The 22639-nt window shown below is 37.6% G+C and overlaps 1 protein-coding gene, 1 long non-coding RNA gene and 1 pseudogene across 2 annotated transcripts; 2 read left to right on the top strand and 1 right to left on the bottom strand.

Moving 5' to 3' along the window:
• Positions 1-1790: 1790 nt before the first annotated feature.
• Positions 1791-3466, bottom strand: LOC134234235 (uncharacterized; annotated as a pseudogene).
• Positions 3467-9439: 5973 nt separating this feature from the next.
• On the top strand, positions 9440-11145 carry LOC134234234 (uncharacterized). The gene is made up of 3 exons (XR_009985140.1): positions 9440-9617; positions 9979-10272; positions 10757-11145. It is a non-coding gene; the product is annotated as an uncharacterized LOC134234234 (long non-coding RNA).
• A 2121-nt stretch (positions 11146-13266) lies between these two features.
• LOC134234231 (uncharacterized) lies at positions 13267-22625 on the top strand. Its single transcript, XM_062716285.1, has 2 exons — positions 13267-15217; positions 19940-22625. The coding sequence occupies exons 1-2, from the start codon at positions 13756-13758 to the stop codon at positions 22405-22407; spliced, it is 3930 nt and encodes a 1309-aa protein (XP_062572269.1). The 5' UTR covers positions 13267-13755; the 3' UTR covers positions 22408-22625.
• Positions 22626-22639: the final 14 nt, after the last annotated feature.

The raw sequence follows: 22639 nt of genomic DNA, 5'->3' as shown, positions 1-22639 counted from the left end.
TGATTGGGTTTTATGAGGGTTAAAACATTATTAAACCTGACCTGACAGGAAGTCACGTGATTCAAGCAAGATGGACGTGTTTTTCTTGATCTCGTTCACATGATTGGAATTTGCTTATAAAACCAGTAATTCGAACTTATTATAGATCAAAAGTGTGAATAAGTGTTCATGATATCCTTTTTGAAGTGTGGGATATGCCAAAAAGTCGTCATAAAAAGAGAACAAAAACAGAAATAGCAGTGACAGCGGAAGCGGGAGCGATTTCAAACTGGAGGTCGATTCAAACTCTCCCGATGTGAACGTGAGTGAAATATTAAGTCAAACTAATGCAATACTATTTAAATCAAGTGAGCAGCTTCATTATAGTGTTTTTGACGATTCATTTTCGAAGGAAACGGGAAAGAAAAAGCTACATAACTCAAATATGGCCTCAAGGTCATTACCGAATAACACTCCACCCAACATTGACTCTGCAATATCTGACAAGCTTGACATTGTTATAAGTGCTATTCAAGATCTTAAATCTAATCAAGATATCATGAGACGTCTGTTTGAATCTCAGCTTGATAAATTAAGAACTGATTTGATAAAAAACATTGATCGATGAAAAATAAGATCACTTCGGGCTATCGGTAGACATAGACCTTGAAACGCAGCGTGTAGACCAGCTCCTGAGAACTACTCAGTCATTATAGACTCAACTAGAAGGTGTCGAACAAAGTATACAGGCAGTAAACGAAAGCGGTACAAATGTGTGCTCAGGCGAATCAAATCGTTTAGACCGTGCCGATATTACAGCTTTCAGAAGGCGAGGACCCCTTGCTCAAAGCAAAGGATCTTATTCATTCACTAGGAGAGGAGGTCTCCTCAAACGTACAAGTGATAGCGGCAATGCGGATCCCAAGCAGATTAAATAATCGGCCTGGTCTTATTAAATTTTGTTTCAGCAATAAAGATGAGAAAATACTGGTTTTGCGAAACAAAATGAAACTGAAGGACACGGACGAGTACAAAACAGTAATTATTAAAAGTAGCAAATCTTGTGTAGAACGTCTCATTGAAATGAATGCACGGGCCATTTTGAGGAACCTACCGCAAGGCAGTTTGTTTTACTTAACACATGTCACTATAATAAATAAATAAATACCACTACTGTATTAAAGATGTATATGAATTAAAATGAAAACATCTACAATAAAAGGTTTTCTGAATCAGATTTCTCATCTTTGTTTTGGGTTACATGTACAGGCAAACCTTGTTATCTTGCACCCTCTGAGTCACAAGGAATCCATGATAAACATAGAATAAAGTGGTTAATAAATTTATCTTGGTCAACACGGTCAATTAAGAACTTAAATATATCTAGATTAAAAGGATGTACATGTATTTATAATAAGATCAAAAGACATATTATTCTAACTGTATCAAAAGTACTGAACAGTATAATTACTGTAACTCTTCACTGTGAAGTACATGGCAGCTAGACCGTCAAAGTGATGTTTTTCTTCATGCTCACAAATATACATGGTTTTCATTTTGAAATACTGAGGTTCTGTTTCAAAGATACGTTATATTATTGAGAAGTCGATCATTTCAACCTTGCATAGAATTTAAACAATTATTATTAAAAAATTTTCATTTAAATATATTATACCTCATAGATAATATTATTGAAAATATTTTCACAAACACACATGAGCACTAGAAAGTGCACCTGAATTAAACTACGTCATCTTGCGATTTTGGTTACTGGAAAAAATTCTATCTATATCACAACATGCCATTATATAAAACATTGATTACATGCATGGGATTTTCTTCAATATACCACTGCTATACTCAGCCACAAAGAGGTTGTCTCTGGTGTCTACACATAAACCCCATGGATACTGTAGATCACAGTTATCAATGTAACGGAGGAACTGTCCATCCTGATCTAGGATGTGGATACAGTTGTCACTGTCTGCTGTCAGGATCTGACTCTGGCTGTCTGTTGTGATGCCGTATGGATAGAATGATCCCTTGGTAGTAGAGGGATGACCAGTGTATCTAAATTGGAGTTTTCCTTCCTGATTAACCACCAATACAGCATGGGCTCCATAGTCAGCCACACAGATATCCAGGTTCCTGTTCTCACTGATGTATTTAATAGAACCAGATGAATACACAGGTTTACCTTCACTATCAAACTGAATGGTTTGTTTCTCTGTGGAGCCAGAGTAACGGACAACTTTTGATTGTTTATCATCATCACTTTTCAATATAACCAGGAGGTCACCAGAGGAGGTACTACAGACATGGTAAGGTTTCCACCCCTGTAGTCTGATCACTTCCTGTATCTGGTCATTCTTCACCATGTTTACAGTTCTTGTACCAGAGTCAGTATAAACTACATCTCCACTCTATCTGTCACTGCTATGTCACGTGGTATGTTCCTAGACTTGGTTTTGATTGACTTCAGTAGTTTGCCCTGGAGGTTGTAGAGTTTCATGACTTTGTCTCCTCCACGTGTCCAGATTTCTTCATCACTGAGACAGGTAACATTGCATAGTCTATACCCAGTGTTTATGGTGGTGATGAGGTCTGGTTCATCAAGCAGCGGTTTGACTGGAGAACAGGATACAGCTTCTGGTGTCATCATTGTGTAGCCATGTTCTTCTGTTGTAATGGATAATGCTGACAGAGAACCAAACATTTGATAGAACTGTTCTGTGTAGATCTTATGAGGAGAGAAACTTGGTAATGAAACCTTGATTTTAGGAGGTAAACTTCTAAATTCAGCAATCCTTGAATTATATGCAGAGGTTAGGGAGACATCATTGGAGTCCAGTATTTTCTTCAGATCAAGTATGCTTTGTTCAACATCAGACGTGGTCTGTTTGTTTTCATTTTCCTGTTCATTAAGAGCAGCCAAGTGTTTATTTTTCATCTCATCTATTTCAGATTTCTGTTTGGCGACAATGATGTTAATTTCTCTGTGCCAGTCTTCTCCTTGTTTGGTGACAGCTGTTGTCAGTTAATCATAATTTTTTTCCAAATCAAGTTTTTCAGAGTTTAAATCTGATGCAATTTCTTCATATGTAGGACATATTCTTTTTTCTAGTTCTTTCAAATCGTTGTTTAAAATTTCTTTTATAAAGCCGGGATTCTGTAAGATATTTGTTAACTTATGCCCATGATGTTTCCCAGAGAAGATGCAGGTAGAACAGACAGGAATGTCACATTTCTCACAGTAAAGTTCACAATGTTTCTTGGCGTGGTTTGGACATTTTGGGTAGTTAACGTTAGGAATAGCGGTTATGTGCTTGTATGGTACAACATTGTGTCTTTTAGATGAATCAGAAAGATGCTTTTCAACACATACTACACAAAGATTTACGTGACAATGTTCACAATGACTCTGTAATGCTGCTGTTTGACACAGGTCACAGAGGAGGAGTACTTGAGCTCTATCCAGGGGGTCCATCTCTGGGGCTTCGGTTAAAAAATCAGATGACCCTGTAAATGGAGGCATGGGTCACTGACTAAAGAAATGCTACGCAATTTCAAATAAATAAAATAGAAGAGTTATGTTTTGCAGGCCTGCCTCCCCCCCCCCCCCCCCCCTTTCCCCAAGGTAACTTTTACTATAGAAAATGTCTATTTAAAAGATGGTTGCCCCCCCCCCCCCCCACTTTTTACCACAGTATATACATAGCAAGGAAATATAGGAAAATTTGGAAGTTTGTCTTGAAAAGTTGGCCACTATCAACCCCCAATCCCCACCACCCCCCGAAATAGGATGTTCGAGTTTGGTTAATTTTCAATTTTCTTTTTTTTTTTTTTTTTTTGCTTGTCTACTGTTTTTAGGTAATTAAAAAAAAATTCTCAGGTTGCCCTCCCCTACTTCAAAAACGATGCTATGTGCCTGTTTCGTTAGAGAAATTGTAAGACAGTGTCGGTTTGGATATACAGGAAGGATCTATTTGTAGTTTTAAAATGGCATGTAAACTTTTCTTATGTTTGAAAAAAAAATCAGGAAAAAATGTTAGATAACAGTCAAAACAGTTCATGTAGTTAATGAATATGATCTAAACTGGCCCGCTCATGCAATTTATCTAAATACACCTGTAAATGTATTATACGTGTACTAAACTTTAGATCAATGATGATATCTGGAAATGTTAGTTGATTCAATTTTGTTTGAATCATGACCCATTGCAGCATATTAAATTTACAAAATATAATCTAGCCTCACCTTTAAATCCAACATGTCCCCCGATAATCCCGTACATCACAATTTACTTCCTTGTCTTTCCTGTAATAATTATTTGTAAGTCTAACTTATGTTTTGAATAGATAGATAATTACACATTTAGTTTCTTCCATTCACCTTCAAAATTACTTTTCTGTGAGAGAATTGTAGAAAATATTCTACTTATTTTCATATCTTATGTTATGTAATTTGCGTTGTTTAATTTGATATTAGATTCACGCGATCTATTTATTTACCGTAACATGTATGTATATATGTAACATGTCACTCTGTTTTAAACCCAACACACATCCCACCCACCCCCAACCCACCCCCACCCCCACCCCCCCAAAAAATTTTTTTTTTCAAATTGTAAAAGAAAATTCTTTGTACTCCTCGGAAATGCTGCAAAACCATTTAATATTCAGGCTTTAGTAGTTTTTGAAATGTGTTTGTTTTTTATTCGGACTTGGGGCACTTTTTCAAAGAAAAAAGTAACGTAAAACCAGGGACCTATATACTAATATATAGTATATTAGTTTAAAGTTCCCTGGTAAAACAGATATATTATTTACCACAACGTTAGATCTTTCCATACGTGAGTGTGAATCGGTGTGTGTGTGTGTGGGGGGGGGGGGGGTTAGAGGGACACAACCATGGACCCCACCTTTAAAAAATTGCTGGATCCGCCCGCCCTTGGACTAGTGATGCTGGGATCCCGAGGTTCTTTATATGACAAGTGATTTTATTCCATGGGCACCAACATTTTTATACATTACTTGTAGAATTTGACCTTCATTTGGAAAACCTTTTACAAATTTTGTGACATCTTTTGAATAGGTTATGCAAAGTACAAAAGTTTTTTTTTACGAAAGCCTATTAGGAGCAATCTAGAGAGAAAAAAAATTAAAAGGCGTTATAACGCCTTTCGAAAAGGCGTAATAACGCGGAAAAAGGCGTTATTTTCAAAGGCGTTATAACGCCTTTCCATTCTAAAAGGCGTTATTACGCCTTTTGGTAAGGCGTTATTACGCTTTTCTAAAAGGCGTTATTACGCCTTTCTAAAAGGCATTATTACGCCTTTCTAAAAGGCGTTATTACGCCTTTCTGAAAGGCGTTATTATGCCTTTATAAAAGATGTTATTACGCCTTTATAAAAGACGTTATTTCGTCTTTCCAAAAGGCGTTATTACGTCTTTATTTTGAACATATTTAACCCAAGAAAAGAGAAAAAATATCTTCAAATGACAGGAATTTTAAGCCATTGCAAGCAAAGCTCCAAGATAATCTGTATATATCGTATCTTCCCAAGTAGAGTGTTCCCTTCTCTTAATACGAACGCAAAAAGTTGTCAGTGTGATGTGCAGGAATAAAGAGAATAATTGCATAAATAAAGATTGTTTTAATTAAATCTTTCATACATTTATCAATAAAATAATGCTTTCCCATTTTCCTTTTCAAGTAGGCCAGTAGTACGAGTGCGAATGGGGTAACCCCCCCTTCACACATACTCATTTTTGGGGGAAAGTCTTCAGTGTAACAGTTTAGATATTATAATTTTAAACTATTGGGTGCTTGGTTCTAGAACATTTTGTTGCGGTTTGTAAAACAGTGGCAAATTATTGCATTTAAACAAAGTTTTACTGAGGCCCACGAGTTTGGCCAGTAGAGTGTGTGTGTGGGGAGGGGGGGGTAAAATAACTGGCCTGTTTGATGCAAAATAATTGTTATTCAGAAAGCGTTATAACTCTTTTGGAAAGGCGTAATAACGCTTTTTAGAAAGGCATAATAACGCCTTTCAGAAAGGCATAATAACGCCTTTTGGAAAGGCGTAATAACGCCTTTTAAAAAGGCGTAATAACGCCTTTTGTAAATGCGTAATTACGACTTTCAAAAAGGCATAATAACGACTTTTCAAAAGGCGTAATAACGCCTTTTACAAAGGCGTAATAATGCCTTTAAGACTGGAAAGGCGTAATAACGTCGTTTGGAAAGGCGTAATTACGCCTTTTAAAAAGGCGTTATAACACCTTTTCAAAAGGCGTAATAAAGCATCTTAGAAGGGCGTAATAACGCCTTTTAGAAAGGCGTAATAATGCCTAAGGCGTAATAACGCCGTTTGGAAAGGCGTTATTACGCCTGTTAAAAAGGCGTAATAACGCCTTTTCAAAAGGCGTAATAAAGCATCTTTGAAAGGCGTAATAACGCCTTTTAGAAAGGTGTAATAATGCCTTTAAGAATGGAAAGGCGTAATAACGCTTTTTAGAAAGGCGTTATAACGCATTTTGGAATGAAAAGTGTGATAACACGCCTTTTGTCGCATTATTACGTCTTTTCAAAAGGCGTTATAACGCCTTTCATTTTTTTGTCTTTCTAGATTGATCCTAATAGACTTCCGTAGTTTTATACTTTGTGTTTGATAAAAAAAATTGAATAACCTTTCCTATATCTTTAGTACAGTTAAGTGATGCTTTCACACTCAGGAAACTGACGTTACTTATTTTAATTCTAATAATTATGTAGGGGGTATACTTTTTTTTATCAAAAGAAAAATAAGTAACGTCAGGTGTCTGTGCTTTCACATTAATCATATGTATTCCTCATAGGCGTCGGAACCGGGGGGGGGGGGGCTAGGGGGGGCTTAGCCCCCCACTTTTTTTCCATATATATACTTAGTATAGACATTGAACGTATCATCGTAGGTTTAGCCCCCCCACTTTCCACAGATACGTCTTACTATAGGTTAAAAATTGGGAAAGTGGTGGTGTTTGGAGAAAAAAAATTTTGGTACTGAAGCTCGAACCCCCCCCCCCCCTTTTTTTTTTTTTTGCTTGTCAGGTTTTCTGTGAAGGTACAAAAATTTTTTTTTACACTTAGCCCCCCCACTTTCAATTTGCTTCCGACGCCTATGTTCCTTTTGAGAAGAACTTTCCTTTGGTACCAATAATTTTGAAATTACTTTAAGAACTTGGAGTATGATCTACTAAGTTAAGAAAAACTGTGAAACCCCTGATCGCCATAACTTTTTACTGGGAAAAAAGGGGGGAGGGGGGTTAAGGGGCTATTATATTTAAACATCTTTTAATATTCTAGTTCTCGATCTTATAGAGTTTGAATATATTTGAAAGCTTTAATCTTGGTCTATATAGAGCTGTCATCAGCTGAATAAGTGTTTCACAAAATCATCTTTTCAAATTGCCTCATTTGAATTTAAGAAAGCTGTTCATGTGCTGTATTCACTTTTTATGTCAAATTTGCATCGGGTTCAAGATTGAAAAAATATTAATTTCATATTGGCGTCAAATAAAAAAAACCTCAAAGTAGTTTCAAAGTAGCCAGTCGGCAGTTGTACACTCACTGAGCCCATGATATTCGACAAACACTTCTTATAGCAGTGTCACGAAAAAGTAGGTAAGCTAATCCATAATGTTCAGATCATTCTGAGAAGAAGATTTTTAAAGAATTTAAGATTGTATCATTGACAGGATGTCAACTCCTTACTCTGTGACTCTAGAGCAGACACTCTACCCACTGTGTTTTGCAGACAAGTTATTAGTTATTGAGAGCAAGAATCAAGTGATATCACCAAACACGTACAAACTTTAGATAAGCTAAATGTATTTTACACTGACTTTACATGTATCCTTTAAAAGTACATTTTAATTCAATTAACTTGCTAAATAGACTTGTAAACTAATTCAAAATTTAAAAATTTAGGCCTAAAAAGACAAATCCAATTTAGGACCAGTCGATAAACATAGTGAGTAGCTGTACGTGTTACTCTACATTTTTTGTTACAGATAAAGTTATTTAAAAACCAAAAATGCCTACATTTTAATTGACCAAAAAAAGAAATATTATAAATGGTTCTGTTAATGGTAACTTAATACATGTATAATATTTTATGATATTGTATGGATATTTCAGAGCTCTGAGTGGAAGAGTATGTTAAAGGCTCCAATGAATCAGATTCCTCCTCCAATAGTTTGTCTCCAAAAGCCCGTCCCTACAGAAAACTGCCGAGAGTCTGGAGAGGGAGCGAAATACTTCACAGACCCTGAGTCATGCATCATCTTCATCATCGGGAAGCTTTGTAATGATGTCACAGAGTCAGGGGTCATCTGAGGGGTCAGTCACCGAGTCAGGGGTCATCTGAGGGGTCAGAATGATCACTGACAGAGAAGATCACTGACAAAAAAACCACCAGTAAGAGCCTCCACGTATAAGTATCTCAGATGCTTGAAAATGTTTAATTTACTGTGCTGATAAACATATGATATACATGTAGATGTATTGTATTGTATGTTTTAGTGCTAAAATACTTCTGCTATTTGAAACATTAATATTTAATCCTACAATATTTTGAATTACAGCAAAATATCATCCCTGTAAGATAGCCCTGAGGAACATTGTCCACAAGAAGCGTAGCTATACATGGCGGAATCTAAAGACTTACTGGAGATAGCCCGGGAGAGGAGGCCTCCACCCAGTAACTGGAAACCCTGGGAGAGGAGGCCCCTACCCAGTAACTGGAAACCCAAGGGGCTACTGGTGGCCTCCAGGAACTCAGGGCGGCAGTCAACAGGTAGGGAGGGGGGCTCAGAAAGTACTGATTAATGACCTGTATGAAAAAAAAGTGCATCATCAAAGGGAATAACTCTTCTAAGCACTTACATTCATCTTCTCTATGTAATACTATTCAGCAATGACTTTATTGAAATTTAACTGCCTTAGCCAAATAATTTGTTATTATATGTACATAATTAAAGAATGTGTTATCTACTAGCAGGATTCAAGTTTCTCAAGACCATGCATTTTTTTCCACGGCCTCCAATGATGGTACAGTCAAATTATGGGAGTCTGAAAAACTGGAGGGAAACAGTGTTGTTAACTGCTCTAAACAGACCACCAAGAATACTTCTATACCTGGTAAAATAACAAATTACCTTGATATACACTGTATTATGTCATTGATTTTTTTTATGAATATCCAATTTTCTATAAATCATCAGAAAAAAAAATTAAGATAAAGAAAAATATATGCAATTTTTTAAAATTATCTGATTTTTACTTGAATATAGATATGTATAAGTGCTGATTATGGTTTTGTTTGACGAGGAGAGAAAGTGAAAGGTTTAGTTTTCTGTGAAGCTCCTGGATCTGCTTTCTCTCTGGCCACATTCACTGACATGGGGGGGGGGGGGGGGAATCAACATTTACAAGTCAGTAGTGTGTTTTATATATTGAAGTTAGAAATAAATTAATTGTTTCTTTTATTGATTTGCTTTTTTAACAGGATAGAGAAATGCCACTTGGAACAAAGCTATTAATGTGGACAAGTCCGACTATGGAAACATAGTAGATCTCACATACTTTGATATAGGTACAGCACTGTACAAATATATGTATCTTGACATAGCATGATTATTTACATATATACATGTTTTATGAAATAGGCAATTTTGTATAATATTTTTGTGTAAAGTGGGAGAAGAATTATGAAGAACAAAGGAAAATGTTTAAATGTCTTAAGTTTTTGTTCAACAATAGCAAAGCAATGATTGGTCATGGGACTACTTTTGGATTTAAACTTTTCAATAATAAACCAATTTCTCATTTTTCTTAGCCACAATGCTCAGGTGAGTGGTGTGGCCCATGGGCCTCTTGTTTTTTCGAAGAGCTACAGTTCTGCAGCTAGGGTATAGAACTGATTTTTTTTAAATGAATTTGGTTTGATATTATAGATTCTCCTATACTCTCACCACATAATGTGCCATCATCAGCCACGAAATCCTGACCACCGAGTCAAAGATCACCACATAATGTCCCATCATCAGCCACAAATTCTGACCACCGAGTCAAAGATCACCACATAATGTCCCATCATCAGCCACAAATTCTGACCGAGTCAAAGATCACCACGTAATGTCCCATCGTCATCGACCACTTAGTCCAAGAGAAAAAGATCTGACAGAAACCAGTACTCAAAAACATGACATCACCCCAACCTTAATTCTCTGTGTGTAAGGATTAAAGAGGTAGGGGTTTAGAACTGATTTTTTTTTTTACTGAACATTGTTTTATACATTTATATGTACATGTATTTATTATCCCTTATTTCTTTGTATACTCTTCACATCTACCCTTAATAAATGTAAGTATTTGTGAAGCCTTATTTTCATTGCAGATTTATCAAGTTTATATAATAAGAGTTTATTTCATTCAGTACATTAACAGAATATAATTGTAATCTACTCCAACAGTTGAGTAATTTTATTGACACTGGATACATGTAGTAGTACTGGACATGTATATTTAGCAGTGTGTTCCTAATAGTTTAGAATTAGATATTCATAAAATAAATTTCTGTAGAAAAGTCTTAGATGGATCTACTTTATGTCCACTTTTTTGCTATATTTGGGAGGGGGGGGGATTAAAACTGAAAATATGAAAACAAATCCTTCAGTGTCAAATTTTGTGAAAGTCAAAGAAAACTTACACTCCGTGTTCTTTGTTTTATAGATTGATTGCGCAATACAGTTTTTACTGGGCCTGATGAAGGACAAACAGAAGAAATATAACAAACATTCGGACCAATTTCAGCGGATCTTGGAGACGCTCTCCATTCTTAACCGGGTCAAGGACAGCATGCAGAACCTGGTCCCCAAGATGGAGCGCTTGAACCAGATGTTGCCACCGGAGGACCGACTGGAACCGCTCAGTCTGAAGAGTCACTTAATGTTATTAAGAACGCAACCCTGATAAAGAGCAAGGGAACCAGTAAAATGAAGAACTAGTATTAGTATTGTCACTTTCATTTATTTGTATGTAAACTTATTTTGTAAAGAACTTAAATTTAAGTTCTCTTTTGTGTTCATTTAAATTTTTATACATGTCATACTAAATTTCAAGCTTCCACTAGGATATTTTATTTCCATTTGTTGTTGAGAACTTGGATAATTAACAATGCTGAACTTCCTTAGACTTCAAATAAATGAATTCTCTTTTTCAAATTACTGCAAGTTGGGTCTAGTCTAACTATATCTAAATTACATGAACATTTATCTTTGAGATGTACTACATTGTACATGTACATAGTATTGCTGTGTGATATCTCTTCCTACTTTTATGAAGTAAACATATAAACAGGTATGGTGACTATTGACCAGTTATTCAAAAGAGTTATTGCCCTTAGACCATGAAAAAATTCTCAATTTTTTCTTTCTTTCTTGACCCAGTAGTATGCATTGGGTTAATTTGCATTATATGTATTTCAAATTAAAGGAAAGGTAACATAAATAAATGGATGTACAGACTAGCTGATATTTATTTAACATTGTAATTTGGTTGTGAATGATGTAAAATATTGAATTTCTAAAATCATAAGGTGGTTTTTAAATTTTTAACTTTCTACGATTTTTTCAAAATGTTACCTTTTTTGCCATCATCTTATAAATATCTACTTTTATCACTAATATTACATCATTATGAAACTTTTAAATGAAAAAAGTACAAATTTATGCAGGTTTTTTTTGTTTGTTTTTTTTTTTTTTTTTTGAAAAAAAAGTTTGTATCTTATGTCCTTATGTTTTGTATTTTTTATAAATCAGTTTTCAAGAGAGTTATTGCCCTTTAACTGTGGAAATTTTAAATTGCTCACTGTTGAGATGCATTGTACTGATAAACTAATCTGGAGAATTTATAATTTTTTATTGATTATTATATTCAATAATTCATAATTAGACCATACATTTTTTTATATACATGTCAGTTTTATATATCTTTCATCAAGTCATGTGAATTTAGAATGATGGTATTCAATAAATTATATTTTAATGTAGTGTTTTTACTGGTAGATATTATTTGTTCAGACATTGCCCCTGTAAATTTGATTTTGGAAACTGTTTAGATGCATTGTACTGATAAACTAATCTGGAGAATTTATAATTTTTTATTGATTATTACATTCATTAATTCATAATTAGACCATACATTTTATTATATACATGTCAGTTTTATATAACTTTCTTCAAGTCATGTGAATTTAGAATGTTGGTATTTATAAAGTTATATATTTTAATGTAGTGTTTTTACTTGTAAATATTATTAGTTCAGACATTACTCTTGTAAATTTGATTTTGGAAATGCATGGATTCATGAATTATGGTGCAAAAAACTTTTTCAGTTGATAAAAATCAAGAAATCTTCATTGGTTTCTGTCCAAATAATCATATTAAATCAACTTATGCATTTATTAAGTTTTTTAACACTCAACTTTCAAATTTGTATTCTTTGATTTTATTGATATTAAAATATTCAGTACACATACAGTGTTCTATATCAAATGCTGGTTCAGACTTAAAGGGTCGCCCACATGGCGCAGTGGAAGAGCATCTGCTTTATGGAGTCGAGGAGTAGGGTTCAAATCCCACTGTGGGACATGGAGACCAGTCCTTTGCATGAGGCCAAATAACCCCGTGTGGCAGTGGAAGCTAGCATGAAAAAGATCTTACTGATCATTTAATGGCACCAAGTGTCGAGTATAGGTCAAACTTAGCAGCTCTCCATTGCCAAGTGCTGCAGGTCCCATTTCCATTTAAGTAACAATAAGTCTTATTTTGACCAAACTTGCATGCATTATACATCTAAGTATGCACACTAGTGAACTTACTTCAGTTGCTGGATCTGATCTACATTTTCTGGATGAATTTTTGCTGCAGGACTCATTTTCAAATAACGATAAGTCCTACATTGTATGTAGACCAAACTTGCAGAGATGATACATCTAAGGATTCATATTAACAAGATTGCTTCAGATGCTGGATCTGACCTACATTTTCTGCATGAGTGAACAGGTTAATGTGTTTGGTGCAGGTCTTATTTCCAAGTAACGATTAGTCCTATGTTTACCAAACATTATCTTGCATGGATGATACATCTATCATAGTGTAAAATTGACCCTCTGATATATTTCTATTTTTTGTATAGTATAAATTTAGTTTAAATTTATTATCAATTTCAAATTATTTATTTCATTAATTTTATTTACCATTTAGTATTTTTATTTACTGCAATAAATTTTATGGCTTAGGATTTAGAAGAAATAATAACTTGAGGCCATATGTCAGTTTTCTTGAGAAAAGTTGTGAAATCAATTAGTGTCATCCTTTCGTGTAAAATCTGTGCTTTTCTTAGGTTTCCGCAAATGGAACTTTGTTTTTATAATTACTTAAATCGTATTTTGCCGTAAAACCCTATTGTTAATCTTTCGTTTGATGTCGAGTATGAGTCCTTTTAGATTAACACCCTTTTGTAACAATTAGTGGCAAGAATAACTCAACACCTGGACAGGGGACGCTATCGGGTTTTTGTCCGATCACTTTTGCGACGGACAACCTCGAATAAACAGCTTAAATTTTAAGACTGTCTCCTGTCCTGTTTTTCAGGTTTAGCAATACTGGTTATCACCATAGTCCCCAAAGCACGGTGATAAGTTGGTGCAGACATCCTAATAGTCCCGGATGAAAGAGAATAGACCTCTCAACTACAACCTGAGGCCACGGAGCCCAAGCTTCGTCACTCCATCAAAGATATCGCAGACAGGACAAGAATCTACAGGTACAGAATCTACTGTCGCTGAGTCCCAGCATCAACTGACAACTACATCAGACAACTCTGCTGGAATTCCTACAGAAACAGGGGCAAACTATTCAAACCAGCAAACAAATGATCAACAAGTGAGTGATGACCTACATGTAACGCAATCATCAACTCAACCTTCTGAGGAAGAAGTTGACCATCAACTCAACATTTCAACAGAATCTTCTGAGGAATCTTTGAATCCTCATCTCAGTGTTGAACTTCCTCAAAACAACATACAGGAAGAACATTTAACTCTTCAACCAACAATTATGGCAACTTCTCAACCAAACAAATTCAATGGAAGTGAGTCGCCATGCATCTGGCTTTCGAAATTAACTGCGTGGCAGAAATTCAATAAGCTTACAGACAATGCAGTGTTAGAATATATTCCCTGCTTGCTGGACGGAAGTGCAGGAACCTGGTTCCAGACTCTAAATCCGGCTCAGTACCAGACTCTGCAAGCGTTTAAAGACCTCCTTAGTGAACGCTATAAGCCAGCTTCATACAAAACGAACATCCTTGGAATTAGGCAAGAGTCCGGAGAAACCTGCGAAAAGTACCTTGAAAGAGCTGAGCGCCTTGCTCTGGCACACCATGACCTCGATGAAGCCTACAAGGTGCAGTTCATTGCAAATGGCTTGATTAACAACATCAGAGGAAGGGTTCTTGCCAGAGAACCCCAAACTTTTCAAGCTCTTCGCAGAGACATTTCCCTAGTTCAGTTAGAACTTGGTTGTGATCAACAAGTGTCATTTGTGACAAACAATTCATCCTTCGATTTGAGTGAATTGACTAAATCCATTAACTCGCATATCGAACAGACAGTTACTGCGCAAATCAGTGCCTTAGCTGATCAACTCCAGGAAAGACCTAGGTATTCCTACCGAGAGGAATGCCCAGGAGATAACCATGCGCATTCTTATTGTGATTACCACAGAGCTCCACCTCGATGTGACCATTATCAGGATCATTCCAGAGAACGTCACCATTGTCAAAACTCACATTACAGAGATCATTCGCGGGACCGTTACAGAGATCAGTCTAGAGACCGTTACAGAGATCACTCTAGAGACCGTTACAGAGATCAGTCCAGGGACCGTTACAGAGATCAGTCCAGGGACAGTTACAGAGATCAGTCTAGAGACCGTTCCAGTTACCGTGACAGTTCGAGAGAGCGTGAGCCAAGTCAACATTACCACAACGAGGACCAGTCCAGAAAGTCCAGACCCCCTGACTCCCAAGGACCGAGGAACTGGAACCAACGTGACCAGACCCCCAGACGTCACCAAGATGAAAGAAGAGAGTGTGCGGGTGGAATTCAGAACTGCAGCGGTTGTGGTGGTAAGTCATGCCCAGATAGAAAAAAATGCCCTGCCTTTAACTCTCAGTGCAGTAATTGTAAGAAATTTCACCACTACAGCTCAGTTTGCACAAAACCTAAAGCACAAGCTAATAGACAAACACCTTCTACTAAACAAAACACTAATAATAAGAGATAGGGATTCGTGCCTGTCCCCAAAAAGGATAGGCAACATGTTACTAAACATCAATCACAATCCCCAGCATCCTCAACTAACCACAAACGTTCAACTAACAAACCTTTGTCTAGTGCTAACAAAACTCAAAAAGCTAATTTCTCAAAACAGCAAGCAACAACTAACCGTTCTTTGCCTAGTAGTGCTAACAAACGTCAAAAACACCATTCAACTAAAACAAAAGCAACAACATCAGCTAGAAGTGTCAATCTAATTATGCCAGTGGAAAAGAACACAGTAAGCATTTCAGTTTTTGGAATTCCAATCAAAGCTTTAGTCGACACAGGAGCCAGCATTTCCTGTTTAAGTGCTCACCTTTTGCCAAAACTTGGTCTGAACCATAATGAATTAGAACCATCTGACATTAGAGATGCTGTCGCAGTCGGTGGTGAACGACATGCAAGCCTTGGTGCTATAACCCTCCCAGTGTCATTCAATGGACCAATCATACCCCACAGATTCCATGTCTTCAGATCATTTCATCAACCCCTTATTCTTGGACTGGATTTCTTACAAGCCAACGATGGAATTTTCAACACAGAAAACAATACTCTATATGTGCGTGACTCTGAAAGTACAACATATGCCTTTGATACCAATACAGGATGTGCAAAAGTGTACAGATACACAATCTTACCAAAACATTCTGTGACTTCGCTACAAGTATTTGTGTCAAATGTGCCTAAAAATTCCTGTGTACTATTGGAACCCATTGCAAAACTACCATCCCTGAAACTCGCTGGTGCAAAGTCAATTGTGGACACTAAAAACAACAAAGCCTTCATTCAAATTATGAATCCAACTAACAAAACCATCCAACTCAAAGCAACTACTGTGATTGCAACTGCAACGATTGTTGACCCTGACACAGTGTTCACCATGGATACCCCGAGTGAAAAGAAAGTGTCAACAGGAAATACTGTTCAAGAACCAGTCAGCATCAACCTAGACCATGCAGACCTAAGAGATGATCAGAAACAGTTACTCTTGACATTCTTAAACAAACACAGATCTGTTTTCGCCACAAATCTTCAAGAACTAGGTCAAGCCAAAACCCAACCACATCGCATAGAAACAGGTGATGCCTTACCAATTAGACAACGGTTTTACAGACAATCACCCCAAACAAATGCAGAAATGAATCGCCAACTACAAGAAATGTTAGATTCAGATATTATTGAAGAATCAGACTCCATGTGGCAGAGCCCTGTAGTAATGGTGAAGAAGAAAAATGGCCAGCTACGGTTTGCTGTGGATTACCGTAAACTCAACGCTGTTACCAAGCAGTTTACTTTCCCTTTGCCTAGACTAGAGGATGTGTTTGACACAATTGGTACCACACAAGCCAAATTCTTCTCAACATTGGACCTTGCTTCAGGATTCTGGCAAATACCCATGGATGATGAGACCAAACATAAGTCAGCATTTGTTACCCCTACTGGTGTGTACCAATGGAAGAGAATGCCATTCGGTTTAGTAAATGCACCTGCCAGCTTCCAGGCACTGATGACCCATGTTCTTCGTGGACTTAATTGGAAAACTTGCCTCGTTTATGTGGACGACATCCTCGTCTTTTCCAATTCCTTCACAGATCATTTAAAACACCTAGATGAAATCTTCAGTCGCCTCCAATCAGCTGGCCTAACACTTAAACCCAGCAAATGCTATTTTGCACTACCAGAAGTGAAATACCTTGGACATATTTTGACGAAAGATGGCATAAAAGTGGATTTGTCAAAAACAGACGCTGTCCAATCTTTTCCTACTCCAAAGAACCAAAAGGAACTAAGATCATTCCTAGGACTATGTAATTATTACCGGAGATTTGTGAAAGGTTACAGCAAAATTACCAGCTCACTATCAGCTTTGTTGTCCAAAGATAAGGAATTTACATGGACTCAAAATTGCCAAGTTGCCTTTGAAAAGCTAAAAACCTTGTTAACAACACCACCTGTCTTGGCCTACCCAGACCATACACGTCCATTCTCCCTAACAACAGATGCATCTGGCACAGCTATAGGCTATATCCTTGGACAACGTGATGTTCATGGGAAGGACCGAGTCATCGCATACGGTGGACGATCATTAAACAAACATGAGAGGAAGTATCCTATTTCTGAACGTGAAGGACTAGCCATCATTGAGGGAATAAAGACTTTTCATGTTTACTTAGCAGGAAAACCCTTTAAAATCTTTACAGACCATGCAGCACTCAAATGGCTACAAAATGTAAAGCAGTCAACAGGTCGCTTAGCTCGATGGGCAGTACTACTTCAAGGATATTCCTATGAAATACTATTCAAAGCTGGAAAGAAAAATGAAGTAGCTGATGCTTTGTCCCGCCGTCCATATCCTGAGACAACAGTTACAGTGGAGGACCCAGAAGACATTATCCCATCACCTGATGTGCAGTGCTTCACCCCTGTAGAGGAAGAAAAATGTACACAAGCAACATTTTTCTATGCCGACCATCAGCGACCATTCCCTAAAACCATGGAAACAGAGACAATATACCCCGTGGACACAACTTCTATTGGTGATCTTCAAAAGAGCTGTCCAGATTTCAAAGCCTTGTACAGCTACTTTTCAGATAAGGATCTACCAGAGGACAAGAAATGCAGAGATAGACTACTCAGTGAATCCAATTTTTATGTTTTTCTTGATGGTGTTCTTTACCATTATTACCAACCAAGATCCAAAAGGACACGTCATCCAAACAATCACCTCAAACAACTAGCAGTTCCTCGTTGTCTCCGAGAAGATGTTATACGCTCATACCACGACAGTCTAGCAGGTGGTGCACATCTTGGCTTTGAACGTACATACCGTGCCATCCAGTTGAAATATTATTGGCCTGCTATGTATCAAAATATAGCAGATTATGTCAGATCCTGCAGAGAATGTCAATTGTCCAAAAGACCAACACATCATGCTCCAGCACCATTGACCCCAATGCCTATTGAAGACACATTTTCTCGAATCCACATGGACATCCTTGGCCCACTCACCAAAACAACAGAAGGACATAAATACATACTTTTAATTGTGGACTCTTTCAGCAAATGGCCAGAGGCTTTTCCATTGAGAACTCAAGATTCAACTGAAATAGCCAAAGTACTCTTCAAGGAAATCTTCTGTCGTTATGGTGCGCCATATACTATTGTCACCGACCGAGGACAAAACTTCATGAGCAAACTTGTTACAGCAGTCTGCCAGATTTTCCAAGTGACAAGACATTTTACCAGTTCATATCATCCCCAAACAAACGCTACTTGTGAACGGATGAACAGTACCCTCGCACAATGTCTACGTACTTACGTGAACCAGCATCAAACGAATTGGCATGACATTTTACCTGGTATCCTAATGGCGATCCGAATGAGTCCCTCCACCCAATCCTCGGATCTTGCTCCATACCAAATTCTCTTTGGAAAAGAAATGTACCTACCGTTTGACACATCTCTTATACCAAAGGACGGAATGAATCAGGATGCAAAAACGCATGTTACCAACCTGATGAAACACCTTAAATTAGTGCGTGAGATTGCAACTGAGAACATTCAGCATGCTCGTCAAAAGCAAAAAGAGCAATACGACAAGACTTCGAAGGAACCTAACTTCTCTGTTGGACAAAGTGTCTTGCTGCATAAACCCCATGTACCGAAGGGACTTTCACCTAAACTACATAATCCATGGGACGGACCCTATTACATCACTGCTGAATGTCCAAATAACACGTACAGTCTCCGGAAATGCTCTAATAACAAGGTAGTGAAGTCTCGGATTCATGCCAATAGACTGAAACACTTTGAGAACCCAGATTTTCGCAAAGTACTTGATCCGCCACCTTTAACAGATCCTATAGATGATTCTCATCTGCCACCAGAGCAACACAACTCACAACCAATTGAAGATGAGGAGCAGGAAAGAGCTCAACCCCCAGTGGAACCTCACACTGAACCACATTGTAATGATGCACAAACTACAAATGAACAGTCCACAACTCCTAACATGGCAGAACCTCAAACGGAAGATCAGCATTTACCTCAGAACCCTCAAACTCAGCAAACAATGCAAAACACAGAGAGACGAGTGGATGCTGACCAATCAACAAACGATAAACAAGAATATGTTGAAAAACTGATGCAATACAAACTTGTCAATGGAAAGAAATACTTCCTAGTAAAATGGCAAGGAAGCAGTGTTAAAACCTGGGAACCGGAAGAACACATCAACGATGAAATTATCCGGGAATATCACATTACCAGGACTCAGATGGGACGGGCGCGCAAGCGCAGACGGAGGACCAGATCATGTTTTTACTAAATTCCGAACCTTTCCTGTCCACTCCACTTAACCTTTCTTATCCTTAAACCCCTTCCTAGTGCACCCTGTATAAGTTTATGTTAAAATTTTAATGATTCCTCAAAATTATTAATTTAGTGCTTCTCAGTAATGGTACCTACTGATACTGACATAACTGTACACTGTGCACATTCTTTACCCTACTTTCTTTCCTTCTTTTTAGTGTGTCGTGGACAAGGAAAGTACCATGGACGGAATAACTACTACCATGGACAGAAAAAGGGCTTTGGACCGTCTCATAACACTACTATGTTTATCATCAGTTGCCTCTGTCTCACCTCAGTGTGTGCAATAGATTCTTCAAGCCACTACATCCAGAGAATCAACTATGGAGTTGTCTTTGAAAAGACGAACGACTTATACCTTGGCCAGGAACATTGGTTACACACCTTTCAGATTCCACTGCCAAAGAAGATTCATCTGCCTGAGTTATACTGCACTATGCCTCATTGTAGAACGGCCGGCCACATTGTCAAATCACTAAACTCTTTACGAATGCAGTGTATGGCTAGTGTAAACTCAACTGTGCATCATATCCATGAGCTCATCCCAACAAGAGAACTTCCTGCAGATAAGAAATACATTGGATCTTCGAGATCAAAAAGAGGACTTTTTGATTTCGTTGGAGAAATTTCGAAATCACTTTTTGGAACTGCAACGTCTGACGATATTGCTACTCTCCAACGACACATGCAAGTATTGAACAACAATAATGTAAAACTCGCAAGAGCCATGGCCCACCAGGATCAACATCTATCATCTTTTATCAACGCAGTCGACAAAAGATTTACAAACATCCTAGCAGCTGTACAAAAGAATCATCAGGATGCTGTTGCTATTTCCAATTTAGCACAGACATCAATGGATGCCCTGGATCACGAGTTCCTCATTATGAGTCAACTAATAATCAAACAGACTAATGTCTCCGCACAGTTGGAAAAGGAGCTTGAACATATCAAATTAGCAATACATGACTTGGTGAAAGGCAAGCTATCTCCATTCCTGTTGTCACCACATGTTTTAAAGTCATCTTTAAACCAAGTCCAAAACATCATCACGGAGAAATTCCCACAATTTCAAGTTTCCAACAAGGACCCACTGTTCTATTACTCCTTTGGGGAATTCCTGTTTACCAGACAACATTCTCATTTATACCTGACCGTGAAAATACCAATATCTTCCTTCCACCTACCTATTTCAGTGTACAAGGTGATTACTTATCCAGTACCTGTCAACGCGAGTTCCAATCATGCTACTCAGCTAATGAACATGCCACCCTACTTTTTGAATACAGAGGACAATCAACATTACGCCACCATTACGTCTCAACAGTTGGCTCAGTGCAAGGGATCAACAACTCTATATTGCCATTTCAACATTGCACTGACAGCCACAGCATCTCCTAATTGTTTGTCAGCAGTCTTCTTCAATCACAAAGAAGCAGTAAGCAAAATATGTGACTTTCGTCTCTTGACCAACGTGCTTCCCACTGCCATGTACGAACTGTCACCCTCACATCTACTGCTGTACCGAACAACAATGATTGCATTAGATTGTGCAAATGGTCAACGAATTCTCAAGGGCTGTCCCTTCTGTGTTGTGAAGATACCATGCCTTTGTTCAGTAACAAGCAATGACTTGTATCTGCCACCCCGTTTGGGCAAATGCAACAACAACACTGATAAGGTTACCATCCTCCACCCAATCAATCTAGCCCTGCTTCAGCAGTTTTTCGACAAGGATGCTCACTCAACTATATTTGGAGACACCATCTTTGAAGAATTCGTTCACATCAAATTACCAAATTTCCAAATCTTCAACCATTCATTTTCCCAGTATTTGGCCAACGACAAACAACAACATCTAAGCCTCAAGCGCATTGCAAAAGCTGTTCGACGTGATGGTAAAGTGTTTAATAACCTCGCAGAATCTATGATCGCAGGCCAGGTGGAATTTGCAGTCGACAAATGGCCAGACACAAGTGGTATTTTAGCTATCATTGCAACATCCGTTGCATTCTTCGGCTTCATATTCAGCATTTGGTCATGTTACAAAATTCGAACTGTCCTGCTTCCAGTGTTGCTGCTACATCAGGCCCATTCAACAACGGCGTCCACACTTAAACCGACCTTATCGTTCATTTACCACGAGGCACAAGAGAACACACCACCACCCAGCATAAAAGAGCATATTTATGCCTCGTTCACCACTCCTTGGCCATATGTTTCCCTATCCATATTGACAACATTCTTCGTATTGGCATGCATCGCTCACCTCTTTCGAAAATTCCGAAGATCACACAGAACGGCCTTACATTTGGAACTCACTACTGGACCAACATGCGAACTCTTTACGCTGGTGACGCTACCCCTGTGTCCACATAATTGGACAATACAGACCCCTGAGGACATTTCTTCAGTGAATATAACCACCTCGTATTTTGTTTTCCATTACTTACACATTCAGTGCACTAACTTCTCGGTCACTAACAAACATACTAACCGCTCAATGGACGTACCAACTACCATTTTAATATCACCTTTAACAGCTTGGAAAATTCGTAACATTCTGAAGCATCCCTACACAGCTTATTTTCTTTTGTCACATCACAACTATTTTCAAATAGTGTAAGATTTTTTTCCTTTTGGGCATGACTTACTTGTAAGTTTGTGAGTGAGATACATTAGGTTTTGAGTTGTTCAGTTGGTATATCTACCACATGCTTTGTACATACATTAATGTGAATAAGTTTTTTATCCCATTTAGATTGCAAACATTTGTTTTGTGTATATATACATATATTTTGTTCAATTTTTTTTCTTGATATATCATTTTTTTATTATCTACAAACTTGCCACTAATG

This window comes from Saccostrea cucullata, unplaced genomic scaffold (assembly GCF_032062105.1).
Source record: "Saccostrea cucullata isolate Sc308-1 unplaced genomic scaffold, CSIRO_AGI_Scuc_v1 ctg5888, whole genome shotgun sequence".
NCBI classification, from domain to species: domain Eukaryota; kingdom Metazoa; phylum Mollusca; class Bivalvia; order Ostreida; family Ostreidae; genus Saccostrea; species Saccostrea cuccullata.
The sequence above is the reverse complement of the archived record's forward strand: the minus strand, read 5'-3'. Positions and strand labels throughout refer to the sequence as shown.